Below are 27,755 nucleotides of genomic sequence, written 5' to 3'. Positions count from 1 at the left end.
GTTTGGCGCTCGTTGTGAGAGCGACGACGATGGCGTTGTATTGATTTTATGAAGAAACCATCCGTCTCATTCGCCGAAAGGACATGTCCAGCTTCGTCGCTCGAGTCGTCCCCCTAGGATTCCCAAAATGTTGAGGCGCACGGGGACAGCCGATGTTTCAGGACGATGATGTATGAGGATGTTGTTCGACGGCCGCCTTTCGTATGGCTTGCGGTGACCAATGGGTTGGGCACGTCCATGACTCGGACGTCAAGCGTGGAGTGGTGTACTATGGAGGCCCAAAGCGCCAATGGTCAAGGCCAGCATTGCTATTTACCGCCAGGTGGGCCAGTATCCAGACCTTTGATGCTCAGGTCGTGGGTGTTCATGCCGTGTTCATGCCGTCGATTAGGCCGACGCAGGTGGAGCCGAAGGGCAGTTTGGAGCCGCTAGCCTCAATGGTGTTGTGGTTGGCATCATGGTGCAGGAGGTTGCGGTCTAAATAAGGGCGGATTTCGGGGACCGTGACCATGCAACTAGCAGGCCTGATTGCGCAGCATTGTTCAAGGGAGCAAAGCGATCGCACACACTTTCATCTAATCTCTCAGGATGCACTAGACGGGTAGGAACTGACAGTGCTCAGGTGCGTCCGCATACAAAGTACTTGGGTAGTGCTTACGGTGCGAGGGTGGCTGACATAAGCTAACATGTTTTGGGAAAAGCGCTGGGCATGATGGGATCCGCCAGTGCTCCCATGCTGACATCCACTGCCAACCCATGAGTCCCTCGTCAGCGGCTCCCCCCATGCCAGTAGTGGTGAGGCTGGACGAACTGTCGACGATGAGCGACAGGCATGGGTTCACAGCCCTGCACAGCGTGACATGTGCCAGCGCCCCGCTTAGTCCTATCGCCTAGCCTTGTACTGCAGCAGCAGGTTAGCGGTTTGGCCCACCCGAGCGTAGCTATGGCTACAGTACATGTACCCTTTAAGCACTTGGTCTGCAACCTTTGGCTTCGGCTTCGGCACGGTACTCAGGCACCCACAACTCCTACTACACTCAATTCGACATGAGCAACGCCGCACTCATTGCTTGCACTCGCTGTGCCATCTCAAAGGCTCGATGTGACCGTAAGGTTAGTTGGCTTTAGTGCCACCCAGCGCTCTGGACACTGCATGTGGACACCCCTTCTAACATGGGATAAAGGTACCTTGTTCACAGTGCGTCGCCAGAAACTATGTTTGTCAGCCACGATGCACCTCACGCCGTCCACGCGTCCAGCGAAGGTCTTCTGGACGGAATCAAGGCTCCACAGGTCCAGCCAGTGCCAGCAGCCCAACTGCGAGCCACGTTGCAACCATGGAGCATCAGTTCCCCGCCTACATGATGCCACAAGCAAGTCAGCCTCAGCCCAACGACATGTTCGTTTTTGCCACCACAAACCTGCCCCAGGCGCCACTGCATCTGAACGGATATGATGACTTCATCAACTTCTCCTATCCCCCGCCGCCACCCAATCCTGACACCATGGACGGGGGCTCATCCGGTGCAATGTTCTCTCCTATGTCACGGATGAATATGCATGGCAGTAATCCCCAGATCTTGTCACAAGGACTCGGCGGTGCAGATATCTACAAGCAACAGCAGCACCAGCAACAACATCAACAACATCACCCACACGAACACCAATATCAACACCATGACCGGCCGCGAGAAATATCACTTGGGCCTCATCAGCCACCAACACCACCACTCACAACACCCCCAAGCGCCCAAAGTCTTCCATCCAGCTCCCCAGCGATACCCAGCCGGACAAGTCCGGATCGATTTGCCCGGGAAGCACTCACGGAAAAGCCGGGCAACTCCGACGATGTGCTTGCCGACATGGTCCATCTGCTCGCACAGCCGGATGCCTGGAACGCAATCCCTAATGTCATTGGTGACGCTACTCTGGCGCTATCACACGATGCACGGGATCGTATCGTCGCAACTGTACAGTTGTTGCTCCATCGTGCTTTACAGTCGCGTAGTCCACCTTCACAGTGTAGCCAGGGCCTATTCGGACGCATTGTAGCACTGCCACCTTCCCATGTGCTGGTACACTTCATCGACATGTATGCAGCACGCATCGACTCTGTTCAACCCTACCTTGGGCTCGCTGGCTGCTCGACCACCAATATTCACGATATTCTATCAGTGGACATGGCTGATATTGGCATGCTTTTGATCATCCTTCTAATTACCCAAGGAGCCATGCTCACTGATCAGCACGAATCGCATGTACTTGCACATGGCTTGATCGAAGTGTGCAGAATTGCGCTAGATGACCTCCTCGAAAGCCAAAGCATAGCTCAGCCAATGGTCGGAGGAAGTGCTCTGCAGCTGCTGACGCTGTGTACACGCAGTGATAAAGACTGCTTGACCTCGGTATGCCAGGTCCTGTACACCGGCCTTATCATCCGGCTAATATGATTATCTAGTATGCTCTGTCAAAACGAGGACAGTATCTAAGTGTAATTACCCCCTCTCGTTTATTTGCGGAACCACAACGCTAACCTGCGCAGATGCTCAAAAACACCGGCCTCCTGCAGCCGGAGCAGTCACCTCTCCATTATAACCCTGATGGCCTCGATCTTTGGGAGCGTTGGAAGGAGCAAGAGCAACGCAATCGGTGAGCCTTATCTTACACTCAGCCTCGACGTCCTAACTAAACCTTGCAGACATGCGTATGCGTGGGTATACGTAGACCTCGAATTAAGCCTGCTCCACGATCTGCCGCCGATACTCTCAATCAATGACTTACAAGTCCCATTGCCACACGAGAATCATCTTTGGAACGCCCCGTCATACAACAACTGGTTTGAAGCTAGCGGTACCCAAGGCACTCACGAAACACCTTCACTCAACGCTTTCTTCCGCAGCTTTCTCCAGGGCCGATTAGCAGGCAGCGAGGACCTACCCGTGCACCATCTACGCCTCCTTCTCCACCCGTTACAAGCCATGGTTTTAGAGCAACAGCAGCTCCTGCGCATCTTCGATACAGACGAGCCGTCCAACAGATACCGCGTTCTTTCCAAGATAAAAATTCTAGGCCGTTTGCAAGAGACGCAAGATATGCTGCAAGACCTGGCCACGCTTCTCAACCGCCATTCCATGGCGACGCCAACATCCGAAAGGGGTGGTACCGGCGACTGGCTCCAATCAGCAAAGTGGGTAAGCATGATTATGCTCCATTTGGTTAGCCTCAACGTTTTTACCAGCATCCCCGAAATCGAAAAGTGCGCTAGGGAAGAGCCTCCCGCATCTGACGCGGCGCGCGCGGAGATGTGGCGCCGGGCACGCTATCCCGAAGGGGAGAGTTATGTTCTCTTCCATGCAGGTCAGATTTTCAGACTGATTGACAGCTTGCCCTTGGAGGCCAGGCCCACTTGGTGGCCGGTTGCCTTTTATCGCGCGTCTATGGCGTGTTGGGCTCTTAGGTCCCTAGATAGGCAGTCGCCGGGCCTTCAACAGATAGAGGTCAACATTGATGCAATATTGCCCAGCGAGGAGGAACGCTCTCACAACACTACCCTCGGCATACCTGTTGTTACCCTACCCGATGGAAGACGGCTGGCCGTCCTCGAGGGCAGCAACAGCTTGAGATATTGCATCAGCAAGCTTGAGAGCTATCCGTCTCATCTAGTTCGCGGCATTATCGACAAGGTTAGGTTTTTTTCAGATAGATGGAGTTATTAATGTTGCACGCTAGCAGGGCTATCCCTACACTCTCTCATTCCTCACATATATATAGCTTCCCTCGTTCATAGCTATACAATCAACTCAGTCCTTCATCTCTTCTTCCATATCACATACGTGAGAGTTATGAGCCCGGATTTGCCTACTGCAATCTTTTAACCACTGAAGTTCACTCAACTGCCATCTCTTTGGCATCTATCTCCCGACAACCTATCCCAACTTTGCGATACTCTGCTATCTAGAATGGCATCAGTTGAAACCCAGAGGTCTACTAAGACCGTTGTCATCCTGACAAAACCAGAGGACTGGTCCCTTTGGCTCTTTCAACACAAGGATAAGGCAGTGTCACATGGAGTATGGGAGTACTGTAATCCAGCAGTCTCTACACCACCCACTCTTACGCCAAAACCTGAACGCCCTATACTCCCAGATGGAGACCTTACGGCCGAAGTTCTTCAAGTACAGCGAATGAAGCTCAGCGAGTGGGAATGGAAGTACAAGGAGTGGCACCAGAAAGACAAAGCTCTCAAGGAGATCTGCACTGACGTGACATCAACAATCTCCACTTCTTTGATTCCTCTCATCCAGAATGACGCAACTGCACACGCACGACTAGCCAAGCTCAGAGCCCACATAGCCCCATCCGACCCTACCCGAAGAAGAGAGCTTAGGGTGAAATACGACGCTCTACGATCACCTAAACCGCGCAACACAAGCGTGGACAAATGGCTAGACGAATGGATACGCGTCACTGACCTCATGGCTATGCTTGACATGCCTGAGATGAAAGGAGGACAAGTTCAAGAAGAATTCCTTGTCACAGCCAACAAGCTACATGAGACCTGGGCTACAGCTGAGCTCCGCAAGCTTTTGGATCTACAGGAAAACCCAGCGGTAAAAGACTTAGATCTACCGACAATCAATACCCTAGTTGCTAGCTTCCGTCAATTTCTCCGCATTATAAAACCCCAAGGATCGACCTTTGGAACATTCGGCGCCTCTCTCGGCATCGCTGACAGCAGCGGGTCTACCAAGGCCAATACTACCGAAGAAGGACCTAGCCAGAATCAGAAACCTCAAGCGAAGCATAATCATCCACCAGGCAAATGCATCTGTTTAGAAGAACATTGGTATTCAAACTGTCCCTACATCAATCCTGCAGTTCGCCGAGCAGGATGGACACTAGACCCAGAGATTGAAGCCAAGTTTAAAAAGGCTAAGAAGAATCCAAGAATTGCCAAGCAGCTTCAGAGAGCTGCGGAAAGGCAAAACGCGAAGGCTACATCCGAACCAACCACAACGCCTATTGCCTTTGATGCCCAAGCCCATGGCGATCATCAACCCCACAGCATGGCTTGTTCTTTTCAGGCCTTCTCTACCAATCATGTATCCAACCCACCTTACATCAACCGATGGATCATGGATCCTGGATCAAATGTTCACGTCATCAACTCCAAATCATGGAGATGGACCCACACTCGGTACAGTACAGCTGACGAAGCTTTGTACGCTGGCTCACAGTCAGTCTCTATCAGCGAATGGGGAAATGTTATCATTCCAGTCAGGACACCAAATGGTATACAGGACATCCAGCTTACCCACGTTGCCCTAGTGGAGGGTTTCTTTGCCAACATCCTCAGCCTCTCACGCTGCAAGGACATGAAGATTCACTTTGATTCTGGAAAGAATCACCTATACCAAGCGACTCCAAACAACGTTGTTACTCTCCTAGACTACCACGCAGGTCACTGGCTCATAGACGCGGATGATGGGAAACGTCCAAACGCCAACTCACTGCAATCCATGGCTGCATTTAGGCCATCACATGATCCAAAGCCTCATCTTAAGGCTACTGCTACTGAAGCACATCACATCTGGGCCCACCCAGGGCCAGATACCATCCGCCATCTTGAAGCAGCTGTTCGAGGCTTCAAACTCCAAGGCAGTGATCCTCCACAATCCTGGAAGGAATGCGAAGACTGCATTCTTACAAAGATGAACAAACAGATCTCACGGCGTACACCAGACACGGTCTCTACTCGGCCATTCGAACGCATCGCTATTGACCTGGTATACCTAGTCCCTCAAGGAGAAGAATGCTACAACGGCGACAAATACGCTCTACACGCTGTCTGCCAATTCTCTAAGTGGCATGAGATCTCTTGCCTTCCAAATCGACTTAAAACCACTCTTATTCCCGCTGTCTTCAATCTCATTGAGAAGATCCAGCGACAGCTTGGCTACAAGTACGTTGTCATCATCATTAGATCTGACAACGAGAAAGGACTTGGTCGCGACTTTGCTGCAGCGTGCAAGAGCATTGGAATCAAGATTGAAACAACGGCTGAGAACACTGATGAGCAAAAAGGTCTCCAAGAGGCAGCAGGCAGGACTATTATGCAGCGCACTCGCGCTCTGCGCATTTCATCAGGACTGCCAAAAGACCTCACTAATGAGCTCGCTGTCGCAGCAGTACAGCTGCTCAACACTACACCAGTCCATTCACTTGGATGGAAGACACCTCATGAAGTTGTTTTCAATACAAAGCCCTCGGTAGCTCACTACTCACCTATTGGGTGCAGAGCCTATGTCTATCGCAGAGACATCAAAGCTGCTGACAAGACTGAGCCACGAGCTCACATCGGATACCTCGTTGGATACGACTCATCAAACATCTACAGAGTCTGGATACCGACACTCGACCACGTAATTAGGACTAGAGACGTTATCTTTAAGTGGCAATTCTCTTATAAGGACGATAAACTCAACAACATCACTACAAACAAGATCACTGAACAAGAGGTAGAGACTCTAGATCTCGAACAACCTCATTTCACTGCTACTGCTAAAGATCTCTACACCACTGAGCAACTGGACCAGCATCTTGAAGAAATAGAGATTTCCGCCGCATATTCGGACAGAAGCCCAATGGACTTAACTAAAGGAACCATGAGTCCTTCACGCTCACCATCACCAACCAACTCAACAATAGCTGTCCTACAGCGCCCAACTCCATCAATGGAATCTCGCCATGCATACGACATACCTGGCTATCTCCCAGATCGGCACAACAACAATGCACCACAAGCTTTGCATCCAGACATTGGAGATCACAATGTAATTACTGGAAGCAGACGCAGCCGCGCTAAGAAGGGACAAGACAGAGTTTCATCAAACTTCTTTACCTACTATGGAACCTTTGCAACTTCCCTTCACCCAACACTCTATGAGAAGATTACAGCCATTACTCCAAAGACTAGGCTTCATCGAGATCAGATGCCTGAACCACCTAAGCGGTTCAAAGACGTCGTTTCTCATCCCCAGGCCGATTTGTACTGGAACGCCATGAAAAAGGAGATAGACGACTGTTGGAAGAAAGGTTGCTTCGAGAACACCAAAGTAACTCCATTCACTGCTGATGCAGAGACTCTGCCCCTCATGTGGGTATACACTAACAAGTTTGACGAAGATGGCTACTTCTTGAAAGCTAAAGCGCGACTTGTGGTCAGAGGTGATCTCCAAACACAATGGGGTGACACCTACGCTGCTACACTAGCAGCTAAAACCTTTCGAGCTCTCATCGCAATGTCAACTAAGTTTGGACTACTTATGTTCCAATACGATGCCATGAACGCATTTCTCAATGCTCGGGTACCTAGGAAACTGTACTGCAACACACCTGAAGGCTTCACAACTCAATTTGGAGCTCTGCTTCTCCTCCGCCGAGCCTTATATGGCCTAAAGGAAGCACCTCTACTATGGTACCAGGACCTGGCCAACACACTCCAAGATCTTGGCCTCAAACAAATCCCAAATACGCCATGTCTCTTTGCCAACAACAGTCTTATTGTCTTCTTCTATGTTGATGATATAGTTGTCCTAGTACATCCATCGAAGCTGGACATCCACAAGGAATTCCAGGACAAGCTCTTCAAGAAGTATGAGCTTAGATCGATGGGTCAACTCAACTGGTTCCTCGGTATACGCGTAGTTCGCGATATCTCTCAACAATCAACTTGGCTGATTCAAGACGCCTTTATTGATAAGGTAGCACATAAGTACAACTTGATGGAAGGAGCAACTACCTTACCTGATTTTCCAATGGCTGAAACCAACCTTGAGCCAAACACTGTGGTAGACAAAGCACTAAAGAAAAGATACCAGCAATTAGTTGGCTCCTTAGCCTACATCTCAGTGTTCACAAGACCTGATATCTCACTCACCCACTCAATTCTCTCCCGGTATCTCAACAATCCTGGAGAACAACACCTACGCGCTGCAATTCATGCCTGGCGCTTCTTGGTCAAGACACGCAATTTCGCCTTAAAAGCCTCAGCACTCACTCCTGACAACACTGGTTACTCAATCCCCGGGACTGCTTTTAACCCTGAGCCTATCTTCTTTGGAGCTGCAGACGCTTCATTTGCAGACGATCTGTCTACTAGACGTAGCTCAGATGGCTATCTATTCAAGCTCTTTGGAATGCCAATTGACTGGAAAGCTACGAAACAACGGTCTGTTACAAAGTCAACTACAGAAGCCGAACTCTACGCTCTCAGCCGTGCTGCGTCAGAGTTCATTTGGTGGAACAATCTCTTTGATCAGCTTAATTTCAAAACAGACATCACCCCAGTCATCTATTGTGATAACAAGCAGACAGTGGGAATTGTGACAAAGGCCACAGAAAGACTTCAAACCAAGCTCAAACACGTCGATATTCACCAACTCTGGCTACGTCAAGCAGTTGAGAGAGGAGAGGTGAATGTACAATGGATTTCTACTGCCCAAATGCCTGCAGACGGTCTTACAAAGGCACTGCCAAAGCAAAAGCACGTTAACTTCACACGTCAACTAGGACTTGAGGATATCACTAAACGTCTCCTCAGTCTTCACAACAACTAAAACTCCTGAACTACCCAGCAATACAGCGGGCTGGTTCTAATACATGGACTTTATTCACTCCTTTTCACCTTTAAACTGGAGACAGCTACCTTAGTCTCTACACTACAGCCTTACGCTTCACTACAGTCTGGGGGGGTGTGTTGCACGCTAGCAGGGCTATCCCTACACTCTCTCATTCCTCACATATATATAGCTTCCCTCGTTCATAGCTATACAATCAACTCAGTCCTTCATCTCTTCTTCCATATCACATACGTGAGAATTAATTATACCCTTATTTTCCAGGCGCGCTTTCAGGCGCGAAACTTGCCTGCCTCAACAAGTCGGCCTTTTTCCTTCATGCTGATAATGTCACTGCGAGTCACGGTGGTTGTCTTGCTCATCTTCACGGTATTCTTTCCATCAAATACTAGCTAGGCTTGGTACCCTTGTCTTGTAGACACACAATGCTGAGCAAGGATCGGTCGCTCGCTGGGTCTACCCAAGTACCAAACCAGCATCGGAGCACTTGATGCTTCTGGAAAGGACACTTCGTGTATGCAAACCAACCTTCGAAACCCAAGTGGGACCTTATCCTTCGACATCATCCCGACCACATTGCACAACACATATCTGTGAAAGCGGAGAGAAAAAGACAGAAACCGTTCTTAATCTCCCCAGCGGTCTGCAATTACTAGATTTAAGGGTCCGCTCGTAAAGTAACACGCCCCTACCCCCACGGCAGGCAGAAAACGCCACCATTTCCCAAGACCGTGGTTCACGCCCGTCCCGATGTGAGACCTACAACGCCACAATCTCCGCTTAGCACACCGCCACACAATGCCCATCAATCAACAAAGCACGTGAGCTATCCGTGCCCCGTATCCCCGGACGACATCTTACCGGCCAGCCAGGCACTCTCTGAAAAACATATCCGCCAAGTTACACAGCCATGCGCAATCCCGGTATATTTATCGCATTCTTCCCACCTACAATCGGTGAATGCGTCCAACTGGGCAAGTAAGTCCACTACAGCACCGTCCCTACGCACGCAAACACGCACGGATATAACGCTGCGCCCTGGACGTTGCGCGGTTTAGCGGAGCTTTCTCCGCAAACAACATATCCCGACAAACTTTGGAGCGAACTAGAACCCCCACCGTGCCGGACTTGAGGCTCCAGTCCCAAAAGGGAACAGAGACGTAAGCCGTGTGGCATGGACTTTTTTGGTACGATTGGCCTGGATTGTGCGCTTCTGTGTATGTCGATATACGAGGTTCTTGTCGTCAGTGGCGTTGTATAGTCGATGATACAATGTATCAGATAAGAAAGGTCCATTGTGCTTGGCATGGTTTACTTATTACACTGGCCAAGGAGGTGGGCCAGGGGGGGTATATAGAGAAGTGGGATATTGCTACAGCGGCGGATTTTTCTTACTTAGGAATTATCCCCCATTGACGTGTTACGATCCGAAGAACCGACTGAATCATGATGAAAGCGAGGAATGTTTTGCGAGTGAGTTGTCAAAAGCTGATGATCATCGCGGACATTGGATTATACATTGCGCCGGTGCGTGGCATGATGGAAGTTGGCAGTTTAGGGCCAATCGGCGACGATCGCACGGTGAAGGTAGTCGGGGATCCCTAGTGCGGCGGCAACTTTTAGCGTTTTCTCGGGGAACATCAATGACATTCCACCTTCGGGTAGGCCTTTTTTTCTCCGAACCCAATCATAACAGAGATCGTTGTGGTTCAAGTGTACCAGGATAGGTGTAGCAAGCATTTAAACGGCGATTGAGTCGTAAGAATTTCCCGGTGCCAAAACCGCTAGCAGGGTCCACGCTGTACGACCATTGCCCGTAGATTGCGCGTCACAAAGGGTGTTGCGAACATGCCCAGAGAAAAGGAATCGGAGATATAGGAGATGATATACCCCAGGATGTCGCACCGCGTTTTGGCCTCAGGAAACACCTGGTTTTCCTCGACCGACACCAAGTCGCCGGAACAAGTCGCGTTTGGGATTCTCATGCCATGATACTAACTAGCGTCAACCGGATGCCCAGGACGCGTCGAGATGCCACTTTCCGGATACGCCAATACGGCCATACGTCAGAAGCGTATCCTCTTCTCAGTTTTCGGCTTCGCGTTCGGGTAAGGCATCGTACGATCTGGCGTGAGGCTTGCCATGCTGCCGTTGTAGCAAAAGTGGCGTGATTCTTCGAAAGCGTCGAGGCGCGGTTCCGCAGACTCTTGTCTCAAAGGCGCGAGTCTCGCCGTCATAGACGAGCCAGTTCGATAGGCAGCTGAGGGGTTAGGCGAGGTCGCCGGTCATCGCGATGGCTCGTTAGCGTAGCGGGTGTGTCGAGATCACAGTGGCGTTCCGGAGAGCTTCGTTTGATGTGCAAAGGAGGGGAACGGCGGGAAAGAAATAGGGTTCTAGATGGAAAAGCAAAAGCTTGATCTACAAACTCTACTAATCGCAAAAGGTACGGTTCATAGAAACACGGACGAATTTGTCAGTGATTGGTAAACTTGAGGCGACCGAGCACGGCGGGGATCTGTTTAACGTCATTGGGTGGTATGGTGGGCGATTTTCTTCTTTGGGAGAATTGGGCTGGCGGACCGTGACGGATGTCCGTAGTGCGGGGTGTCACGTGGCGTTGCGATTACCTCATGTCTTACCAAGAATTTCAGAGTCTAGCTTCAATGTATGATTTCCGAAATACTGGAGACTCTGGACGAAATGACAGTGTTATGGTAGTTTTGGATGCCAACTTCGTGCGTCGTTCCGAACTCAGCGTCTCTAAAAGTCGAGGGCATGATCCATGCGGATGTTGAGCGATACGAGATGTAGGCTGACGAAGAGGGACGTGTATCTGAAACAAACGTAAGCGCAGAGTAGGACCATTCGTATCGCTCCATTTACTCATCTCACTTGCCCCATCCACGAGCCTCTGAATCCCGAGATGTCATCGTCCCCTCAACCTCCCCAGCTGTACGTGAGGTGAGCATTCCACCCGCGTCGAATTGACCATCTGCAGAGAAAAGCTTTCGGTCTTCTTCACCTGTCATGAGTTGGGAACAATATGTCTTTGTGTAAGATGTTAAAAGGTAAATCAAAGGTCGTGCTAAATATCACGAATCGCTACGGGTGACAGGTGGTGCTCTTGCACCCCTCACATGTCATGACGTCAAGGATTCATGCTGATGTCAGATAACAACACAACATCTATCGAGGCAGGAGCAACTGTAAGCACGACATACAACCCTCTTGACAGGAGGCAAGTACCGAACCAATAGAAAAACACATGGACTAGACGTTCGATGTCAAAGTGGGCATTCGTCTGGAGGATCAGCCTAGACTCCGCAACAATCAATTCAATCCGGTCACTCTCCTAGACCCACTTACCTATCTAGGTAGGGCTTAAACTCCTATAGGTAACTACTAGGCTTAAAGCGGTAATCAATCAATCCAATCTGAACCTTCTAGGACCCACTTAATTGATTGTTGCGGACTGTGGATCAGCCAGATGAAATTTTGGAAGAGTAGCATCGAAAAAGGAATGATTGTTTACTGGAGCAGCGTAGTAGTAATCATTGGTCATACGAGGCGATCTCTTGGCAGCAAATATGAGGGTAAGATAATCAGCGCATGGAGGCAAATCACGACACAAAGGTTGTCATCTAATGTCTTGCTAATTTCCATCAACTGATCAATCAAGCGATACAATAATTCTATCTGCCCATTGTATTAATCCTGACATATGCCCGTCGATATGTCCAACTCTCCATCATCAAACATTATTGCATTAAATTTGAATTGTCAAAGACTATACACGATTTGCGTGCACTAAGAGATTAAAACAGGTCTAAGCCCAACCCTGCAGCACCAATCAAGAAACCAGCGATATGCCCGGTCGGCAAAGCAGCAGCTCCGGTAAACTCAGATGCCGCGCTCGAGCTCGAGATGGGGGGAGAAGATGTGCCATCAGACGTAGTGGTCCTCTGCGTAGACGCAGCGCTCGATACGACGACTGAAGAGAAAGGAGCGGGAGTAGATGCGGGAGCCTCCGTGGAGGATGAGGGTTCGACGACGATGGACGAAGGCGAGATGGAGGATAGAGGAGGAGGAGCGGATGCGGATGAGGAGACAATGGAGGGTGGGATCGAGGATGAAGGTGGAGGTGGTGGTACTTCAGACACGGTGTCAGCAGAACTGCTTGACGGGGGCGCGATACTTGTCGTCGACAATGCAACGCTGGACAAAGAAATAGAAGTGCTAGTTGGTGCAGGAGGAGCCCCACTGCTAGGCTCTGGAATCACACTCGAGACTGGTGCGGAGGTTGGCAGGAGTGCAGAGCTGCTTGGCGGTGGAGACGGCGGAGCTGGCGAGCTGGAAGGGGGAGGAGGAGCAACCGTACTTGAACTTGGTGGGAGAAGGGGTGGTGGCAAACTGGTAGGCGCTGGAACCGTACTTAAAGAAGGAGGAGGAGCTGGCTTACTTGAACTTGGTGGTGGAGGAGGAGGCGGGCTAGAAGGGGCTGCGCTTGATGTGGGTCCTGCACTTGTCTGAGGTACATCAGATGTTGGCTGGAGTACGAGCTGCGCAGTAGGCTGACGGCGAATTATGGTACCCGCCGCAGGTGCGGTTGTGACATAGGTTGTAGTTCCAAGGTTAGATTGAATACCATCAACGGTACTGCCGCTAAGGGGGTCACACGCGCCTGGGCCAATCGACTGACCAAGTTGCGCGATGACAGTCGGCTGAGCATTGAGATAACTAACCACTGTCGGAGCTACAAATGCTGTATCTGTAACTTCGCTCAAGGGAACGATGAGGGATGGATAATTTGTGGGAGACGGCAGAGTCAATGTGGATGTATCCGTGGCGCAAGCGGTTCCTATAGGCTCGACTTCCAGGTGACTGAAGGTTTCATAAGCAGCATAGGTCGTAGGGTAGGTCAATACTACGCCGGAATAGCTCCACGTGATGATAGGCGGCGCCTGAGAGGGGAGTTGATTGACGCGTAGAGAAGAGCTGACATCATTGCCAGCGCTATCGGTATAGATCTCGAGAGTAACAAGCGGCTGTGAGGCAGTGGATGTAACTACTACTCCGGGATATTCCAATCGGCTCGCCGTAACATCTATCTGACATTCACTCGCGCAGGATACAGATGCGGGAGGAGTGGAAGATGAGATGGGAGCGGATGTTGGCACCACAGTAGTCGGCAACACTAACGTAGTAACGATAGACCGGGTAACGAACACAGTTGATATCGTAGTTGTTGCGGGTAGAGTTGTAGTCAGAAGCGATGTAGCGCCAGGTATAAGGACTGTGCTCGAGATTGTAGAAGCTGGTAATGTGATAAGCGATAGAAGTGTACTCGTTGAGGCACTTCCGGGCAATTGAGTTACGATAGTCGAGGTTACTGCAGGTATTGTTCTTGTGGAAAAGACGGTAGTCGCTGGTTGGGTGATTGTCACTATTGAAAGACCTCCGGAGAGAGTCAAAGTGCTGGTAACAATTTGACCCGGCTGTGTAAAAGTCTCGGAAATTGTTTGTGGTGGTGAGATACTGACGGAAGTTATCGTAGCCTGAGGAATTGTGACATATGAAAGCACCGGAGACACCACAGTAGTGGGTGGGAGTTGTGTGAAGACTGTTGATGTCTGCCCAGGAAATGTCACATTACTAATGATGACCTGAGGCGGCAAAGTCAATGTCGTGAACTGGGTCTCCACTTGTGTCAAGGTCTGGAATTGGGTTTCAGTCGTTTCGATTGTCTGGGTTGGGCCTGGGATAGTGACTTCTTGGGTTGGGCCGGGCACAGTCACCTCTTGAGTTGGACCAGGTATAGTAATCTCCTGAGTGGGATTGGGAATCGTGACTTCTTGAATCGGGCCCGGGATAGTTATTTCCTGAGTGGGGCCAGGTACCGTAATCTCTTGAGTCGGCCCCGGGATGGTTATTTCTTGTGTCGGTCCTGGAACGGTGATCTCTTGAGTCGGACCTGGAATAGTAATTTCCTGGGTCGGGCCGGGTATCGTGATGTTTTGAGTCGGTCCTGGGATGCTGAGCTCAACAGTTCGATCAGAGGTCACAATTTGCGTGGCAGTCTCTGTTGGGCCGGGAATCGAAACCGTGGGGCCTGGGATCGTCTGTATGACCGAGATGTAGTCGGTGATAGTAATCGTTTCCGAAATTCGCGATACAACTGTCTGAGTAGATACCGAGGTTGTTCCAGGCACTGCAGACTGTCAGCCTTACAAGCAATATGAAATCCGAGAAGATGATGGCGACATCGAAACATAAGCAGACGCGCTTTGCAACGTGTTGACTACATGCGAACTCATCCACTCGTAGCCTCGCATATGCGTGGTGAACTCCACACAAGCTAACGGAATGAAAAACATTGCTTACATGCTATCGTGGTTTCCTCATAAAGGGTAGTAGGGACGATGGTTATCTAGTGTGGGAAAAGGATGTTAGTACGGAATCGGTTTGCCATGTAGAGCGGATATATGCTACCGAAGTATATGTTGATGTCCAAATGCTATAAGTAGTGAGCAGACTCCGCAACAATCAATCGATCGACATGATTGATTCCTATATAGGTTAAAGAGTTACTTTATTAGGCAGCCTTTAACCTAGATAGGAATCAATCATGCCGATCCGATTGATTGTTGCGGAGTCTGGTAGTGAGCACATCGGTCTCAGTGGTTCGGTCCGTTTCTGTTGTCAGTATCGATGTGGTAAGATATTCAGTTGTTGGCAGATAGCTAAACTCAGTTTTGGGGATGAGCTAGCAGGATGTTAATAAAGTCGTGAACGTCTCGATTTGCTGGGGGAAACAGGATGGTATGTAAGGAGTAGATGTAGCTTCGTCGTATGGAAGCATCGCTGAATGAACAGCTGGAAAGAGCAAAGAGGATTGTCAATGACGGGAAGGGGAGTACATACAGAAATGAGTGTTGAAGTGATAGTCTACTAATGTCAGCACGAGCCCATGGATAAGATGGGTTGAGCTTACCTTGGTAGTGACTTCTGTAATAGTGTTGTTGACAGTTGTTATAGGGCCAGTAATATACTCCGTGGTAGTGTAAGACTGCCGGAAATGAGCTAAATTCAAGGGCTAAATCATGTGAAGGAAATACCTGTGTAATATTCGCGCCGGGCTTGGTTGTATGTTGGGTGGTTGTCTTGGTCTGTTCAATTGATTAATGCCAGCCCTCATCAACACGGCGGTGTTTAGTACCTCTGTGACATTGAACCCAGGCTTCGTGATGGTCTCCCGTTCGGTCTTGGAAAGTGAGCAGCTATTCCAACGTGAGCCGCAGGAAACACATACCTTGGTTGTCGTGATGTTCTTTATCCGAGTCACGGTTACTGGCGACGGTATCGCGCAATACTCAGAAGAGGTGATAGTCTTCGTGGTTGTAACATTCTTCACATGGGTTACGGTTACCGGAGGTGGTACGGCGCAGTACTCGGACAATGTAACTGTCTTAGTCGAAGTCAAGGTGATTGTGCCCGGAAGAGGTGCGCCATATGTGGGAGGAGGTGCTTCGTGTGTTGGAGGAGATGCTGAATACACTGGAGGAGGGACTGAGTATACTGGAGGAGGGGCTGAATATGCTGGAGGAGCTGCGTCGTAGCCCCCTGAAGATTTGGTTGATTTGGGTGGACTTCCATATCCACCACCATCCTCTTGCGCGTAAGCACTCCCGATCAACACCAAAAGGAGGGGCCAATGATTGCGCATTTTTGAGCGAAAGACTTTTGGGCCGACTGAACGAGTGGCAGGCGGTTTGGAGCTGATTGAGTTAGCCACGTGATACAATATGCCACAATCGCTGAGACTGTTGTGCGGGAACACAAGGCCTTCAAAATACAGTGGAAGTACAGCTAAATAAGATGCAATATTTTACAAGTGGCGCTAGCAATGATGCGATTGTGCGTAAGGGAAGTACCGATTGGAGTATCACATACCTCGCTACAGAAGATGGCCTGACAATTTGAGGGATCAGAGGAGATGACTGACAGCGACGAGTAAGTGCAATACAATGACGAAGTTATTAGGTGCGCCTGCATGTGGGAGTAGATTATGGTTGCTCCAGAGAGGCTGAAATGACACAGCCTTGCCCGTGTTCAATCACTAGGGTGTGTAAGGCCGGAAGCAGGATATCCAAGCGGAGGCTGAGATTTGCCTGGCCTTCTGGCGTTAGAAAACGCCCAATACACAGGCGCAGCATCGAGCTGATATCAGGGGGGGCCAGACCGCTTTGCAGTGATGACTAGTACAATTAATGGTGAAAAAACCTTGGAAGCAGGGGCTGAGGGTAGGGCTTGAACGGCGATCCAAGATACAGCGTCACATCTGACCCACATTATGAGAACAAACTGCATATGCGTAAGTAAGGCGGGACGTGATTCAACGACGTCTGACCGAAGAGGTAACACATGGCAATTGCTGGCATGGACTCAATTGAAGCCGCATGGAGCTAGCGACCTGCCTCGAACGGAATTTGATCTGCAGTCCATATAGTATGATGATCAACTTAGGCGCCCGGCGAAATGGTGGTATGGGCACGATTTCTGGGGGCTGGGAACCTCAACGCGGGAGCGAATAACTTAAGGGCGGTCCTTCCTCACACCAACTGGAATCGAGAGTCTGGTCCGCATGGGCTTCGCGCAACAAGTGCGATACCAGAGGAGACTTCTCAGAGCGGTCGTACACGGTAGCATACATTTTTTTGTGATCCGAGCACTGTGTGAGGTGTGAGGAGTTGCGCATGCAAGTGAGAGGCGAAGCTCATCCGGTGCGGGATGGTGGGGCAATGTTGACCGGATTGGACGGCTGAGTAAGTAAGAGGTTCAGGCGGTTGTGACTACCTCCAATCGCTACTGTCCCAATGCTTCTGATGGACCATCAATGTGCTCCCTTTGAGACATGCGGCCTGTCTCAACAGAGGTAAGCATCCAGACTCTTACTCGCAATCCTGCTGCGTCCCTCGATACACACCTGGTAAAAGCCACACAGCCCGCGCCATTTCATCGGTATCGCTCGTCCAGTCACGTCTTAGCATCTTCACAGGCGACATGCAACGTCAGGGCGCCCTTGAGATGCTGTGCCACCACCCCGCATGGGGCGCGGACGTTCGTTATTTACACGAAGCAAATGGGCTGGACACGCCTGTCACCATGCCGCGGAAGATCAAATCGATGATTACACACTGCGAGGAACGGCCGTGAAGGACGTCGAGTCTATTCCCTGTTCAATGTGGATGTGCACTGCATCACAGAATCGCGGCTCATCCTGAGGGTTTCCCCACCATTGGCTGCAGCTGACCTACCAGCGAGGCTGTCGTTTGTCAGTCGAGGCGCCAACATCGTATCAGTGTGTCTCACGGACTACGCCTCTATCAGTTTTCAAATCTTCGTTATCACGCGGTTGCCCCTCACCTTGTCTTCGCTTGCTATGCTCCATTCGCCATCATGTATTTCTGGAGACGCAAAGACCCGATCATCCTTCCCACACCCTATGTCCTAAGTCCAAGTGGAAAGTTCGAAGGCAACGATGGAAAATGGTCGACGTTCGTTATAAACATCGGAGACGACGGAAAGAACCAAAGCAATGGCCAGAATTTCCGGGTACTCATCTCGACGTCCTTGGGGACCACTCTCGTCCCGCAGCAGACGGAATGGTGTTCGGACGAAACGTGTGCAGAAAGCCGTGGTATTATGCCTTTCGAAGGTAGTCAGTCTCGAGGATTCGATGACAGCAAATCATCACAATGGCAAACGGCAGGCACATTCAACATTCCACTCCCACCATGGTACACAGACCAGTTGCAGTTGGACAGCGACGGCAATAGCACAAAGCCCGCAGCGGTATGGGGGGTGGATTCAGTTGGTCTAGGTGAAACCTCACCACAAAGCCTAGTCCTCTCTGATCAATATGTTGTCAAGTACACAGTCGGCAATTTCTATCTGGGATCCCTAGGTCTGGCTGTGGGAAGAACCGGAGCCTCTGGTGCAACGAGGCCAAATTTCATCGAGAATATGTACGGTAGTGCGCATAGGATCGCTAGTCGATCTTTTGGATATACGGCCGGAGCGTATTATCGTGAGTCTTGATTCTAGCGAACAATATACATAAATACATGGATAAAAACTAATGAAGACCAGGCAACAACAATAACGGTGTTCCGGGCAATTTGGTTTTGGGTGGATATGACAGATCGCGGTTGACGGACCAAAGCGTATCCATCGCGATGCCAAGCGCCCAAAACACTTCACTCGCTGTTGGTGTCAATTCTATCCTTTATAAGCCCGACCAAAACGTCGAAGCCAACACTATATCTTTCACCCAACGAGGGTTCCCAGCCACGATCGATTCGACATTCCCGTACCTCATCCTGCCGGACGAAATCATCGATAGCTTCGTTTCAAACTTCAGCCTGGGGTATGACGAAACTAGCAAATTATTCACCGTCAACACTTCTTCGCATGCGAACAATCTCCGCGCAAATGCTGAGGTCATAATGAAGATCAGTGCAAGCGCAGACACGGACAGCAACGATTTCGTATCTATCGTACTACCATATGCTGCTTTCGATCTGCAAGCAGATTTCCCACTCTTTTCCAACCAAACGAGCTACTTTCCCATTCGGCGATCAGAAAATGAACAGTTCGTTCTCGGCCGCGCTTTCCTCCAAGAGGCATACATTATCGTCGACTATGAACACCAGAATTTTACCGTCGCCCCTGCCGTGTTTGAACAGCCAATGCCAAAACCCAGTCTAGTCACAATCTTCGATAGGTCATATACACTACCAACGGCTCAAGACAACAATGACGGGGGTGAACTGTCATCAGGAGCCATTGCAGGAATTGTAGTTGGTATCGTGGCTGTTTTCATCATTGCGGCACTTGGCATCTTCTTTCTTTGGAAAAAACGTCGGGCCTCGAAGAAAAGTATGGATCACACGCCAAATCCATCCGAAATCGACACGACTTTTGCTGGAAACGAGATCAAGTATCGCCGTGTCTCAGAGCTCACTGGATCCGACGCTCCCTACTCCCCAAAGAGCTCAATTCCTGGCTATTATGAGCCCAATCACAAGTCTGTTCATCCTATTAATGAGTTATCCCCTGATAGTACTCCAGCGGAACTCTACAGTCCTCCGCCACATAGCGGCGATACTATGGACTACTTTGCGACGGCGAAACGTGGAGACCCATCCGGCAACGAAACTCCGCGAACTCCCATTGCAGAACTATCAGGAGAAGACGCGATACGATCAATTCCCGATAAAAAGGGGGATGCGCCGAACGCTACACAAAGACCTCCGCATAGTCGAAGCCCTAGTGATAGCAATATTGACGAAGTATTAGCGAACAATGGAGCATCAGGGGCGGAGGGTAGTGCTGATAAGACTGCAGCAGGGGTGGAACCAGCAGCGCCGGTTACCACGGAGGAGCCAGAAGCACAGCCTGAAGGTGTCGAGCAAACGAACGAGCCTGGAATGGAGCGACGACCATCGCACACAAGAGGATTAAGCGACGTGACAATCCAGAGCGACAGCACAGCGGTCTCGCAGCCAACACCAGAAGAACTCGAGAGCTGGGCGAGAAGCGAGGACAATCGACCAATTCGACCCATGTCTCCATGATGCAGGATGAACTAATAGACGGATGGTTCTCTTACACGTTACACGCTTCCTTCACTTCGGTGTTTTTCTTATCGGCCTGATTATTGTTTTTGTTTTCGCCATGATTTCCTCTACAAGCAACTGCTCGGAGGCGGTCTCTTTACACAAGCCCGTAATTCCGCACTATTGTCTACAACTCCAGGCGTTATCTTGATACCCAACTACTACCACGCTCCTTGCCACTATTGCCAAATGTAGCATCAATATCATACCACGTATCTTACTTCCCAGACCAACAAGAAACATACAGTCGGGTGACAGAAAGAAAGAGACTTTTTAAAATTTACCTTTTTCTAAGCTCTATATCTAAAGAACTAGACTAGCTAGACTAATAAATTTTAGTTCTCTAGAAAGCTAAGAACATTTTTTTTAAGATGGGTTACTAAAAAGGATGCTAAGTAAGCTTACGTCTGAGTAACTCTAGTAGTGTTTAAGAGTAGAAAAAAGTAAGCTACAAATCTAAGTATAACTTTTTATCTACAGTATCCTTTTAGCTAAAACTCTTATATGCTATTTATTACGTATAGATCTATACAATGTTCAAATTAGAAGTTATTCTACTTGTGTTTGCAAGAGTAAGGCTAAAAAGAAGTTTTTAAAGCTTTTTTTATATTAAAGTAGCCAAAGCTAGTTACTAGTACTTAGTATACCAACCTCTAGCTGCTTTTACTGCTAGATAACGCCTAGGTAAAGACCTAATACAGTTATCTATTACCTCTTGCGGTAATTGCTCCCACTCTTCTAGAATTGTCACGGTTTGGTGATGGGACGATGCCTATCTGAGACTAGCGCTGTTTATGGTCACTCACCTACATAAACTTTCCATAGCTTGTACAATACAACCTCAGTCAATCCTCAACTTCTTCCCTATGCGTACGGTTCACCCACTCCAACAGTTATGAGCCCGGCTGCATCCTGATTGTACTCATTTCCCGATTACCGCGTCCCTCATAGCGCACGATTACTAGGCCCCTCATAGCCGCACGATTACCGCGTCCCTCATAGCGCACGATTACTAGGCCCCTCATAGCCGCACGATTACCCCGCGTCCACCACAGCGCTCGATTACCCCGCGTCCACTATAACGCACGATTGCTACGTCTGTTCTACGCACACAATGGCTACAGGATCAGCAGTAACTCGAGTTACTGTTATCCTTAATACACCAGATGACTGGTTCAACTGGATCTTTCTCTGCAGAGACTTCGCGAAGGATCACAAGATCTGGCAATACGTCAATCCAGATACACCAAAGGAGAGCCTGCCTGACCTAGAGGCTGCCAATCCTAAGCCTCAGCTCACCGACTATAAGGCTAGAGCTTCTAAGCTCTCTGATCTATCCACTGAGGATCGTGATTCCTACCGATGGGAGGTTGAACAATGGAGACTCGACGAGATCACGCTGCAGAAACAAGAGAGAGCTCTGGTGCAGCTAAATACAGAGATCACTAGGTCTATCGCCACGCGTCATCTCTACCTAATACAGGATCTCCCTACTGTGTACGATCGACTTGTCGCTCTCAAGAAGCAATTCTGTCCTTCTACAGCCGATCGGAGTCGCGACTTAATAGCAAGATACACCAATCTGAAGACCGCTCCACGCAACCTAAAGAAACTCGATGAATGGATGGCTGACTGGATACACATCACTTCTCAATGCCAATCGATCAACCTACCAGAGACAACTAGCTACAGGCCTCAGGAGGATTTCTTGATTGCCTGCCAAGCTCACTATCCAAACTACGCTACTACCTGCCTCGATCAGATATACGAACACGAGATAAACGGTACAAATCTACTCAGCTTGCCCGCCTACGTCGAAAAGATGACGAAGTACATCCGCCGAGCTGCCCAGACCACTGCCACTGAGTCAAGTGTGCTATCTACCTCAGCTGCTAAGCTTGGGATTGCAAACCTACCTTGTGTTTGTGGGTTGTCACACGCTTTACCCGACTGCTGGATACTCAATCCACTTCACCCAGGTCGACCAAAAGACTGGACACCAGCACCTATTGGAGTCCGCAAGGTTGAACAAGCTCAAAAGGATCCTAAGATTTCGAAGCAAATAAAGGACGCCCTAAATGAATGGGCTTCACGTCAACAGTATAGAGACAAGATTCAGGTAGATGACGGCCAACCACCTAGTGGTGGTACATCATTCGTGGTTCATCTACTGGATACAGGTCAGTTATCACCAACTCACTGACTTGGTGACAACTGGGGGGTGTGTCACGGTTTGGTGATGGGACGATGCCTATCTGAGACTAGCGCTGTTTATGGTCACTCACCTACATAAACTTTCCATAGCTTGTACAATACAACCTCAGTCAATCCTCAACTTCTTCCCTATGCGTACGGTTCACCCACTCCAACAAGAATTGCTTGTTTAAACAATTCTACTGCCTTAGTACTCTTACCTATGCCTAAAGAGGCACTAGGCCTTTTTGCTAGCTTATTCTTAAGTAAGCTCCAAACGTTTTCTATAGGATTTAGATCTGGGCTATAGGCCGGATGCTCGAAAAGAGGAACTTTATTCCTGGAGAACCAAGAGATAACTGCTGGCGTTTTATGGATCTTGGCGTTATCCTGCTGAAATTTCCAACCTAAATAGAATTAATTATTAAATTTAAGAATAAAAAGAAAAATTTAAAAAGTATCAAGAAATTCAAAAGATATAACATGATCCATGGGCGAGCGGCGCACACGGGCGAGCGGCGCACCCCACCAACTTTACTCACCTTACTGATCTTAATCTACAATGGCTCAACGCAGCGCTACTCAATTACTATCAAATGAAGCAGATATTCAGCTTGCTATCTCATCTATTAATGCGCACCAGATCCAAGGTACCCGTACTGCTGCAGTAGTCTACAACGTAGCCGAAACAACGCTCCGCCGCCGACGCGCTGGTATACCTGCCCGACGCGATTGCCCGCCCAACTCAAGGAAGCTTACCCAGAGAGAAGAGGAGGTGATTATTAGCTATATACTTCAGCTAGATCTGCGTGGATTTGCGCCTACCTACACAGCTGTACGTGATATGGCTGATAAGCTGCTGGCTGCGCGTGGTGGAGAGCAGGTTGGAGTCAACTGGCCATCTACCTTTGTTAAGCGTACAGACAGTCTTCGGACGTGTTTCAACCAAGCGTACGATAGGCAGAGAGCTCTTTGTGAGGATGCAACATTAATAAAGAGGTGGTTTAAGCTTGTAGAAGAGACAAAGGCTGAGCTAGGTATCTGCGATGAGGACGTCTACAACTTTGATGAAGCTGGCTTTATGATGGGCAAGATTACAACGCAGCTAGTTATAACAGGAGCAGAGAGGAGAGGCAGGCCGAAGAGTATTCAGCCAGGCAATCGCGAGTGGGTAACGCTGATCGCTGCTATCAGCGCTGCTGGCTGGTCAGTCCCACCGTTCCTCATCTTCGCTGGCCAGTACCACCTATCAGCCTGGTATAAGGAAGCTGAGATCCCACGCGACTGGGCGATCGCAGTCAGCGATAATGGCTGGACGAATAATGAGCTTGGAGTTGAGTGGCTAAAGCACTTCAACGCTCACACGCAGGCTCGTAGTGTAGGCGCGCGTCGCCTGCTTATTATTGATGGCCATAAGAGCCACCAATCTCTAGAGTTCCAGGAGCTCTGCAAGGAGAACAATATCCATACGCTCTGTATGCCTCCTCACTCATCTCACCTACTCCAGCCACTTGATGTTGGCTGCTTCTCGCCATTGAAGCGCGCGTACAGCCGTGAGGTGGAGAGCCTTATGCGCAACCACATCAACCACATCACCAAGCTAGAGTTTCTGCCAGCGTTCAAGGCAGCATTTGATCAAGCGTTCACGCCAGCCAATATCTGCTCAGCCTTCCGCGGCGCAGGCCTTGTTCCTCTACAACCAGAGGCTGTTCTATCAAAGGTAGATGTACAACTGCGTACACCTACTCCTCCAGCAGCTCTGCCAGAGGCTCCCTGGGTAGCTCAAACGCCGAGCAACGCGCGTGAGCTTGAGGCTCAGTCAAGCCTAATACGTGAGCGCGTGCGCCAGCACAAGAGCTCATCACCAGCTTCAATTATTATGGCGATTGACCAGCTAAAGAAGGGCGCCGAGGTGATGATGCTCTCTGCTGAGCTGATGCGCGATCGGATCTCTAGTCTTGAGAAGGCCAATAGCGCAGCCTCAGAGCGTAGGCGGCGCTCTAAAAGGCGTATACAGAAGCATGGAGTACTCACAAAGGGAGCTGGAGAGGATATACTGGCTCAAAATGAGGCTGACCAGCAGATTGCTCATGAAGAGCGTCAAGGAGGAGCGCGATCAGGCCTCAGCCAGCGGGCTCAAAGGCGCTGCACTAGGTGCAAGGAGACTGGGCACAACTCGCGCACATGCAAGACTGATACTATTAATATAGAGTAATCTACTGTATCAATATCTAGCAATAATATTATCGCGTTGTTGAGATGCATCGCTTTAAAGTTGCAAAAGTTGGTGGGGTGCGCCGCTCGCCCGTGTGCGCCGCTCGCCCATGGATCATGTTAGTCTTTTAAAGTAAGAAAGAAAGACTTCTTGTCGGAACATGCGCGTACAGCCAGCCCGGCGAGTTTTTCCGGGCCGGAAGCTTGGACCACTAGTTAGACCAAGCTTCCCGCTTAGCTCGCAACCGTACATATGGAGATCTCTCCATCCAGCTCTTGCTCACTACTAATCAAATACTATACACTTTGTTCGTTGCAACGACTGCTAGTATTCGACACCTTTGCCGTGTCAACACTTCTTACTTACCTCTTTTAAATAGAGGTTTAACAATAGGTACAAGTACTTCTCGTATATAACGTGTATTTGTAAATGTTCTAGAGTCCTGTAGAGATCTAGTTATGTGTAACTTAGATCTTCCACCTATCCAGATAGCTCCCCAAACACCTATCGAGATATCGCGGGCTATATCTCTGTTAGTAAGCTAGATAAAAATGTACTAAACTCCTAGAAAAATACTAGATTTTTCAAAGAATATTTTAGCTTATTTAGATATTTTTTAAACTCACTTGAGTTGGTTGTTTGGACCTGTTCCTTTCCAAGTCGCTTATTTCTTCTCTTTCTAACGTATTCTTGCCTAGCACCATACCCACGCTGTATAGAAGACTCGTCAGAAAATATAACTTTGCTAAAGTTTATATTTTTAAGAATTTTAAGTGTCTTCTTAGCGTAATTCTTGCGGTTAGTAGCTTTTTCTGCGTTTAAAAGCTGCTTCTTTCTAGCTAGAGATTTTGAGTATTTCTCTGCTTTCAATAAGCGTTGTAGGCTTCTAGTAGAGAAATCTAGATTATTCTCTACTAGAATACGCCTATTTGTCTTCTTAGGACTTCTTTCTAGGTCTCTATTAACTACTCGAGTAGTTCGTTTAGAGACCTTAGTAGGGCGGCCTAGTTTAGGCGTAGAAAGAGGTAGAATAGGACTTTTCTTCCTCTTAATACGTTGTAAAGTATTATAAATAGACTTATAAGGCTTTTCTAGTATAGTACTAATAGTACTGGTAGATTTTTTTTGCAAAGATAGAGTATAAACTTCTTTTTCGAATTTAGAAAGCTCTCGAGACATAGAGAGATAATAGAGATGAGAAAATTTGGAAGTAGAAAGAGAAAGATATATAGAATAACACTAGTAGATTATTACGTAATTCTAGCGTACTTTTTTAGCGTACTTTTCTTTATTCTTCGTTTTTAAAATTAACTAGATAAGAAAGTTTAGAAAGAGATTTGCTTATGTAATGCTTATATAAGCTAGTATCTTAGGAACTTTTTTTAGAAATTTTCATACGCTCAGTAAAAAGTTATACCTAACTCTCTTCTAGCTCTTTTTGAACTCTACTTGTCAGATAGCAGGCGTGTCGAGCCGAAAGTGCCGACACCGCTAGCTAATAATGGGTTAGCGTCTTAGCAGAACAAAACTCTCAGCGCGCACCTTAGAACAGAGAACAATACAATCAATCATGAACATCCATCACTTTTGTGCAATATCTCATCTAATCTGACAATTAAGAGTCTCACTGCCTCTATAACGAGCAACGAACACGCAATAATGGCGACAAACCAGAGCCAGAGGGACGCAACAGTCATCCTCACCGACTCGAGCAAATGGATCCCCTGGTACCGCCAAATCAAGATGCAATGCGAAGCCCTAGAGATCTGGGACATTGTAGATCCAGCGGGCAACACTCAGCCTCGTACAAAGCCGACCGAACCTCTCCCTCCACTCGTATCCGACTATGAACCAGCCGCTGCTCTGAGAAATACATCATCAGCTCCATCCTCCTCTACACGAACCGCGAGAGCCAATGCCCGAGCGCCTACACAAGATACAGTTGACATAGTCAACCCTGCTGTTCAAACTCCAGCCATACCAGCTCGATACTCAGAACTCTCAGCGGAGGGGAAGGAGGCATACGATGGGGACTCAAGGGAATTCAAGATGGTTTTTGAATCATACAAAATACGCGAACGAAACTATCGAGACGAACGCACAAACATTGCGGCAATGATCAGACACCTGAATGCAACAGTTAGCCCACACCTTCAAGTGAGCTGCTTTGAGGAACATGGAACTCTCCGCACCTGGATCACAAACCTCCAGGTAGCAGTTGGAGTAGACCTCGACGATGAGATCAGAAGGGTACGAGAGAGGTACCACGATTCCTTGAGACCTATGAGAAGCCCGCAAAATTGGGAATCATGGCTCAGCGAATACGACCAAGCTGCAACTCGCGCCGAAGCCCTAAAGATAGGGGACGTGATACAAAGCAAGCTGGTTGTGGACGACTTCCTAAAAGCAGTCTCTAAGATTGCCCCAGCATGGATGGCAACATTCACTGGAGCGGGAAGCGACCGGAACAATATAGAAAGAAGGCAGATGATGAAACTCTTCCGCGAACATATGAGCCTAGCTCACCCAACACGAGGCAAATCAAGAAGTGCCTTTATGACGGGTGAAGCAGCCTACGCGGCGAGCGGTGAATCCGACTCGAACACACAGGGGGACGCCTCAAGTGTGCAAATTAGAGCGCCATCTACCAACCCTAGCCAGGGAAACCAAAGGCAAACAAACAAACGCAAAATGAATGCACCTGGCAACAAGTCCAAGCAATTCCAGAAAAGGAATACAGCAGAAGCTGGCGATATATGTCCTGCTTGTGAACAACGCCATGACATCAGTAGCTGCTACTATGTCAACCCAACTTTGGAGACCCCAGATTGGTTCAAACCGAACAAACACATCACAAAGCTGGTACAGTACAAACTTCAGCATGATGCAGACTTACAAAGAATAATACAGGAAACAAACCTGGAAACGAAGCGACCACGCCTAACTACGGCATCACGATCAATTACACCCTACATTAAGACATCACAAACACCGGACTCAGTCACTGATTGACTAGATGGACGCGAGATC

At 48.9% G+C, this 27,755-nt stretch overlaps 7 protein-coding genes across 7 annotated transcripts; 6 read left to right on the top strand and 1 right to left on the bottom strand.

Annotated features, from left to right (window-relative positions):
- Window positions 1-1,337: 1,337 nt before the first annotated feature.
- PtrM4_104690 (uncharacterized protein) lies at window positions 1,338-3,716 on the top strand (the record flags this gene model as incomplete). The annotated part of the gene is made up of 5 exons (XM_066107577.1): window positions 1,338-1,543; window positions 1,748-2,405; window positions 2,459-2,491; window positions 2,543-2,649; window positions 2,699-3,716. 5 exons carry the CDS (start codon window positions 1,338-1,340, stop codon window positions 3,714-3,716), a joined length of 2,022 nt encoding a protein of 673 aa, XP_065962026.1.
- A 243-nt stretch (window positions 3,717-3,959) lies between these two features.
- PtrM4_104680 (uncharacterized protein) lies at window positions 3,960-8,618 on the top strand (the record flags this gene model as incomplete). Its single annotated transcript, XM_066107576.1, has 1 exon — window positions 3,960-8,618. One exon carries the CDS (start codon window positions 3,960-3,962, stop codon window positions 8,616-8,618), a length of 4,659 nt encoding a protein of 1,552 aa, XP_065962025.1.
- A 5,136-nt stretch (window positions 8,619-13,754) lies between these two features.
- PtrM4_104670 (uncharacterized protein) lies at window positions 13,755-16,362 on the bottom strand (the record flags this gene model as incomplete). The annotated part of the gene is made up of 8 exons (XM_066107575.1): window positions 13,755-14,174; window positions 14,222-14,847; window positions 15,021-15,066; window positions 15,561-15,584; window positions 15,631-15,705; window positions 15,755-15,805; window positions 15,856-15,900; window positions 15,949-16,362. 8 exons carry the CDS (start codon window positions 16,360-16,362, stop codon window positions 13,755-13,757), a joined length of 1,701 nt encoding a protein of 566 aa, XP_065962024.1.
- A 1,733-nt stretch (window positions 16,363-18,095) lies between these two features.
- PtrM4_104660 (Asp domain containing protein) lies at window positions 18,096-20,275 on the top strand (the record flags this gene model as incomplete). Its single annotated transcript, XM_001936166.2, has 2 exons — window positions 18,096-18,726; window positions 18,789-20,275. The coding sequence occupies 2 exons, from the start codon at window positions 18,096-18,098 to the stop codon at window positions 20,273-20,275; spliced, it is 2,118 nt and encodes a 705-aa protein (XP_001936201.2).
- A 1,156-nt stretch (window positions 20,276-21,431) lies between these two features.
- Window positions 21,432-22,520, top strand: PtrM4_104650 (uncharacterized protein; the record flags this gene model as incomplete). Its single annotated transcript, XM_001936168.2, has 1 exon — window positions 21,432-22,520. The coding sequence occupies one exon, from the start codon at window positions 21,432-21,434 to the stop codon at window positions 22,518-22,520; it is 1,089 nt and encodes a 362-aa protein (XP_001936203.1).
- A 552-nt stretch (window positions 22,521-23,072) lies between these two features.
- PtrM4_104640 (uncharacterized protein) lies at window positions 23,073-24,725 on the top strand (the record flags this gene model as incomplete). The annotated part of the gene is made up of 1 exon (XM_066107574.1): window positions 23,073-24,725. The coding sequence occupies one exon, from the start codon at window positions 23,073-23,075 to the stop codon at window positions 24,723-24,725; it is 1,653 nt and encodes a 550-aa protein (XP_065962023.1).
- Window positions 24,726-26,384: 1,659 nt separating this feature from the next.
- On the top strand, window positions 26,385-27,737 carry PtrM4_104630 (uncharacterized protein; the record flags this gene model as incomplete). The annotated part of the gene is made up of 1 exon (XM_066107573.1): window positions 26,385-27,737. The coding sequence occupies one exon, from the start codon at window positions 26,385-26,387 to the stop codon at window positions 27,735-27,737; it is 1,353 nt and encodes a 450-aa protein (XP_065962022.1).
- Between the last annotated feature and the right edge of the window lie 18 nt (window positions 27,738-27,755).

The sequence above is a fragment of the Pyrenophora tritici-repentis genome, chromosome 5 (assembly GCF_003171515.1).
Source record: "Pyrenophora tritici-repentis strain M4 chromosome 5, whole genome shotgun sequence".
Classification (NCBI taxonomy): domain Eukaryota; kingdom Fungi; phylum Ascomycota; class Dothideomycetes; order Pleosporales; family Pleosporaceae; genus Pyrenophora; species Pyrenophora tritici-repentis.
The sequence above is the reverse complement of the archived record's forward strand: the minus strand, read 5'-3'. Positions and strand labels throughout refer to the sequence as shown.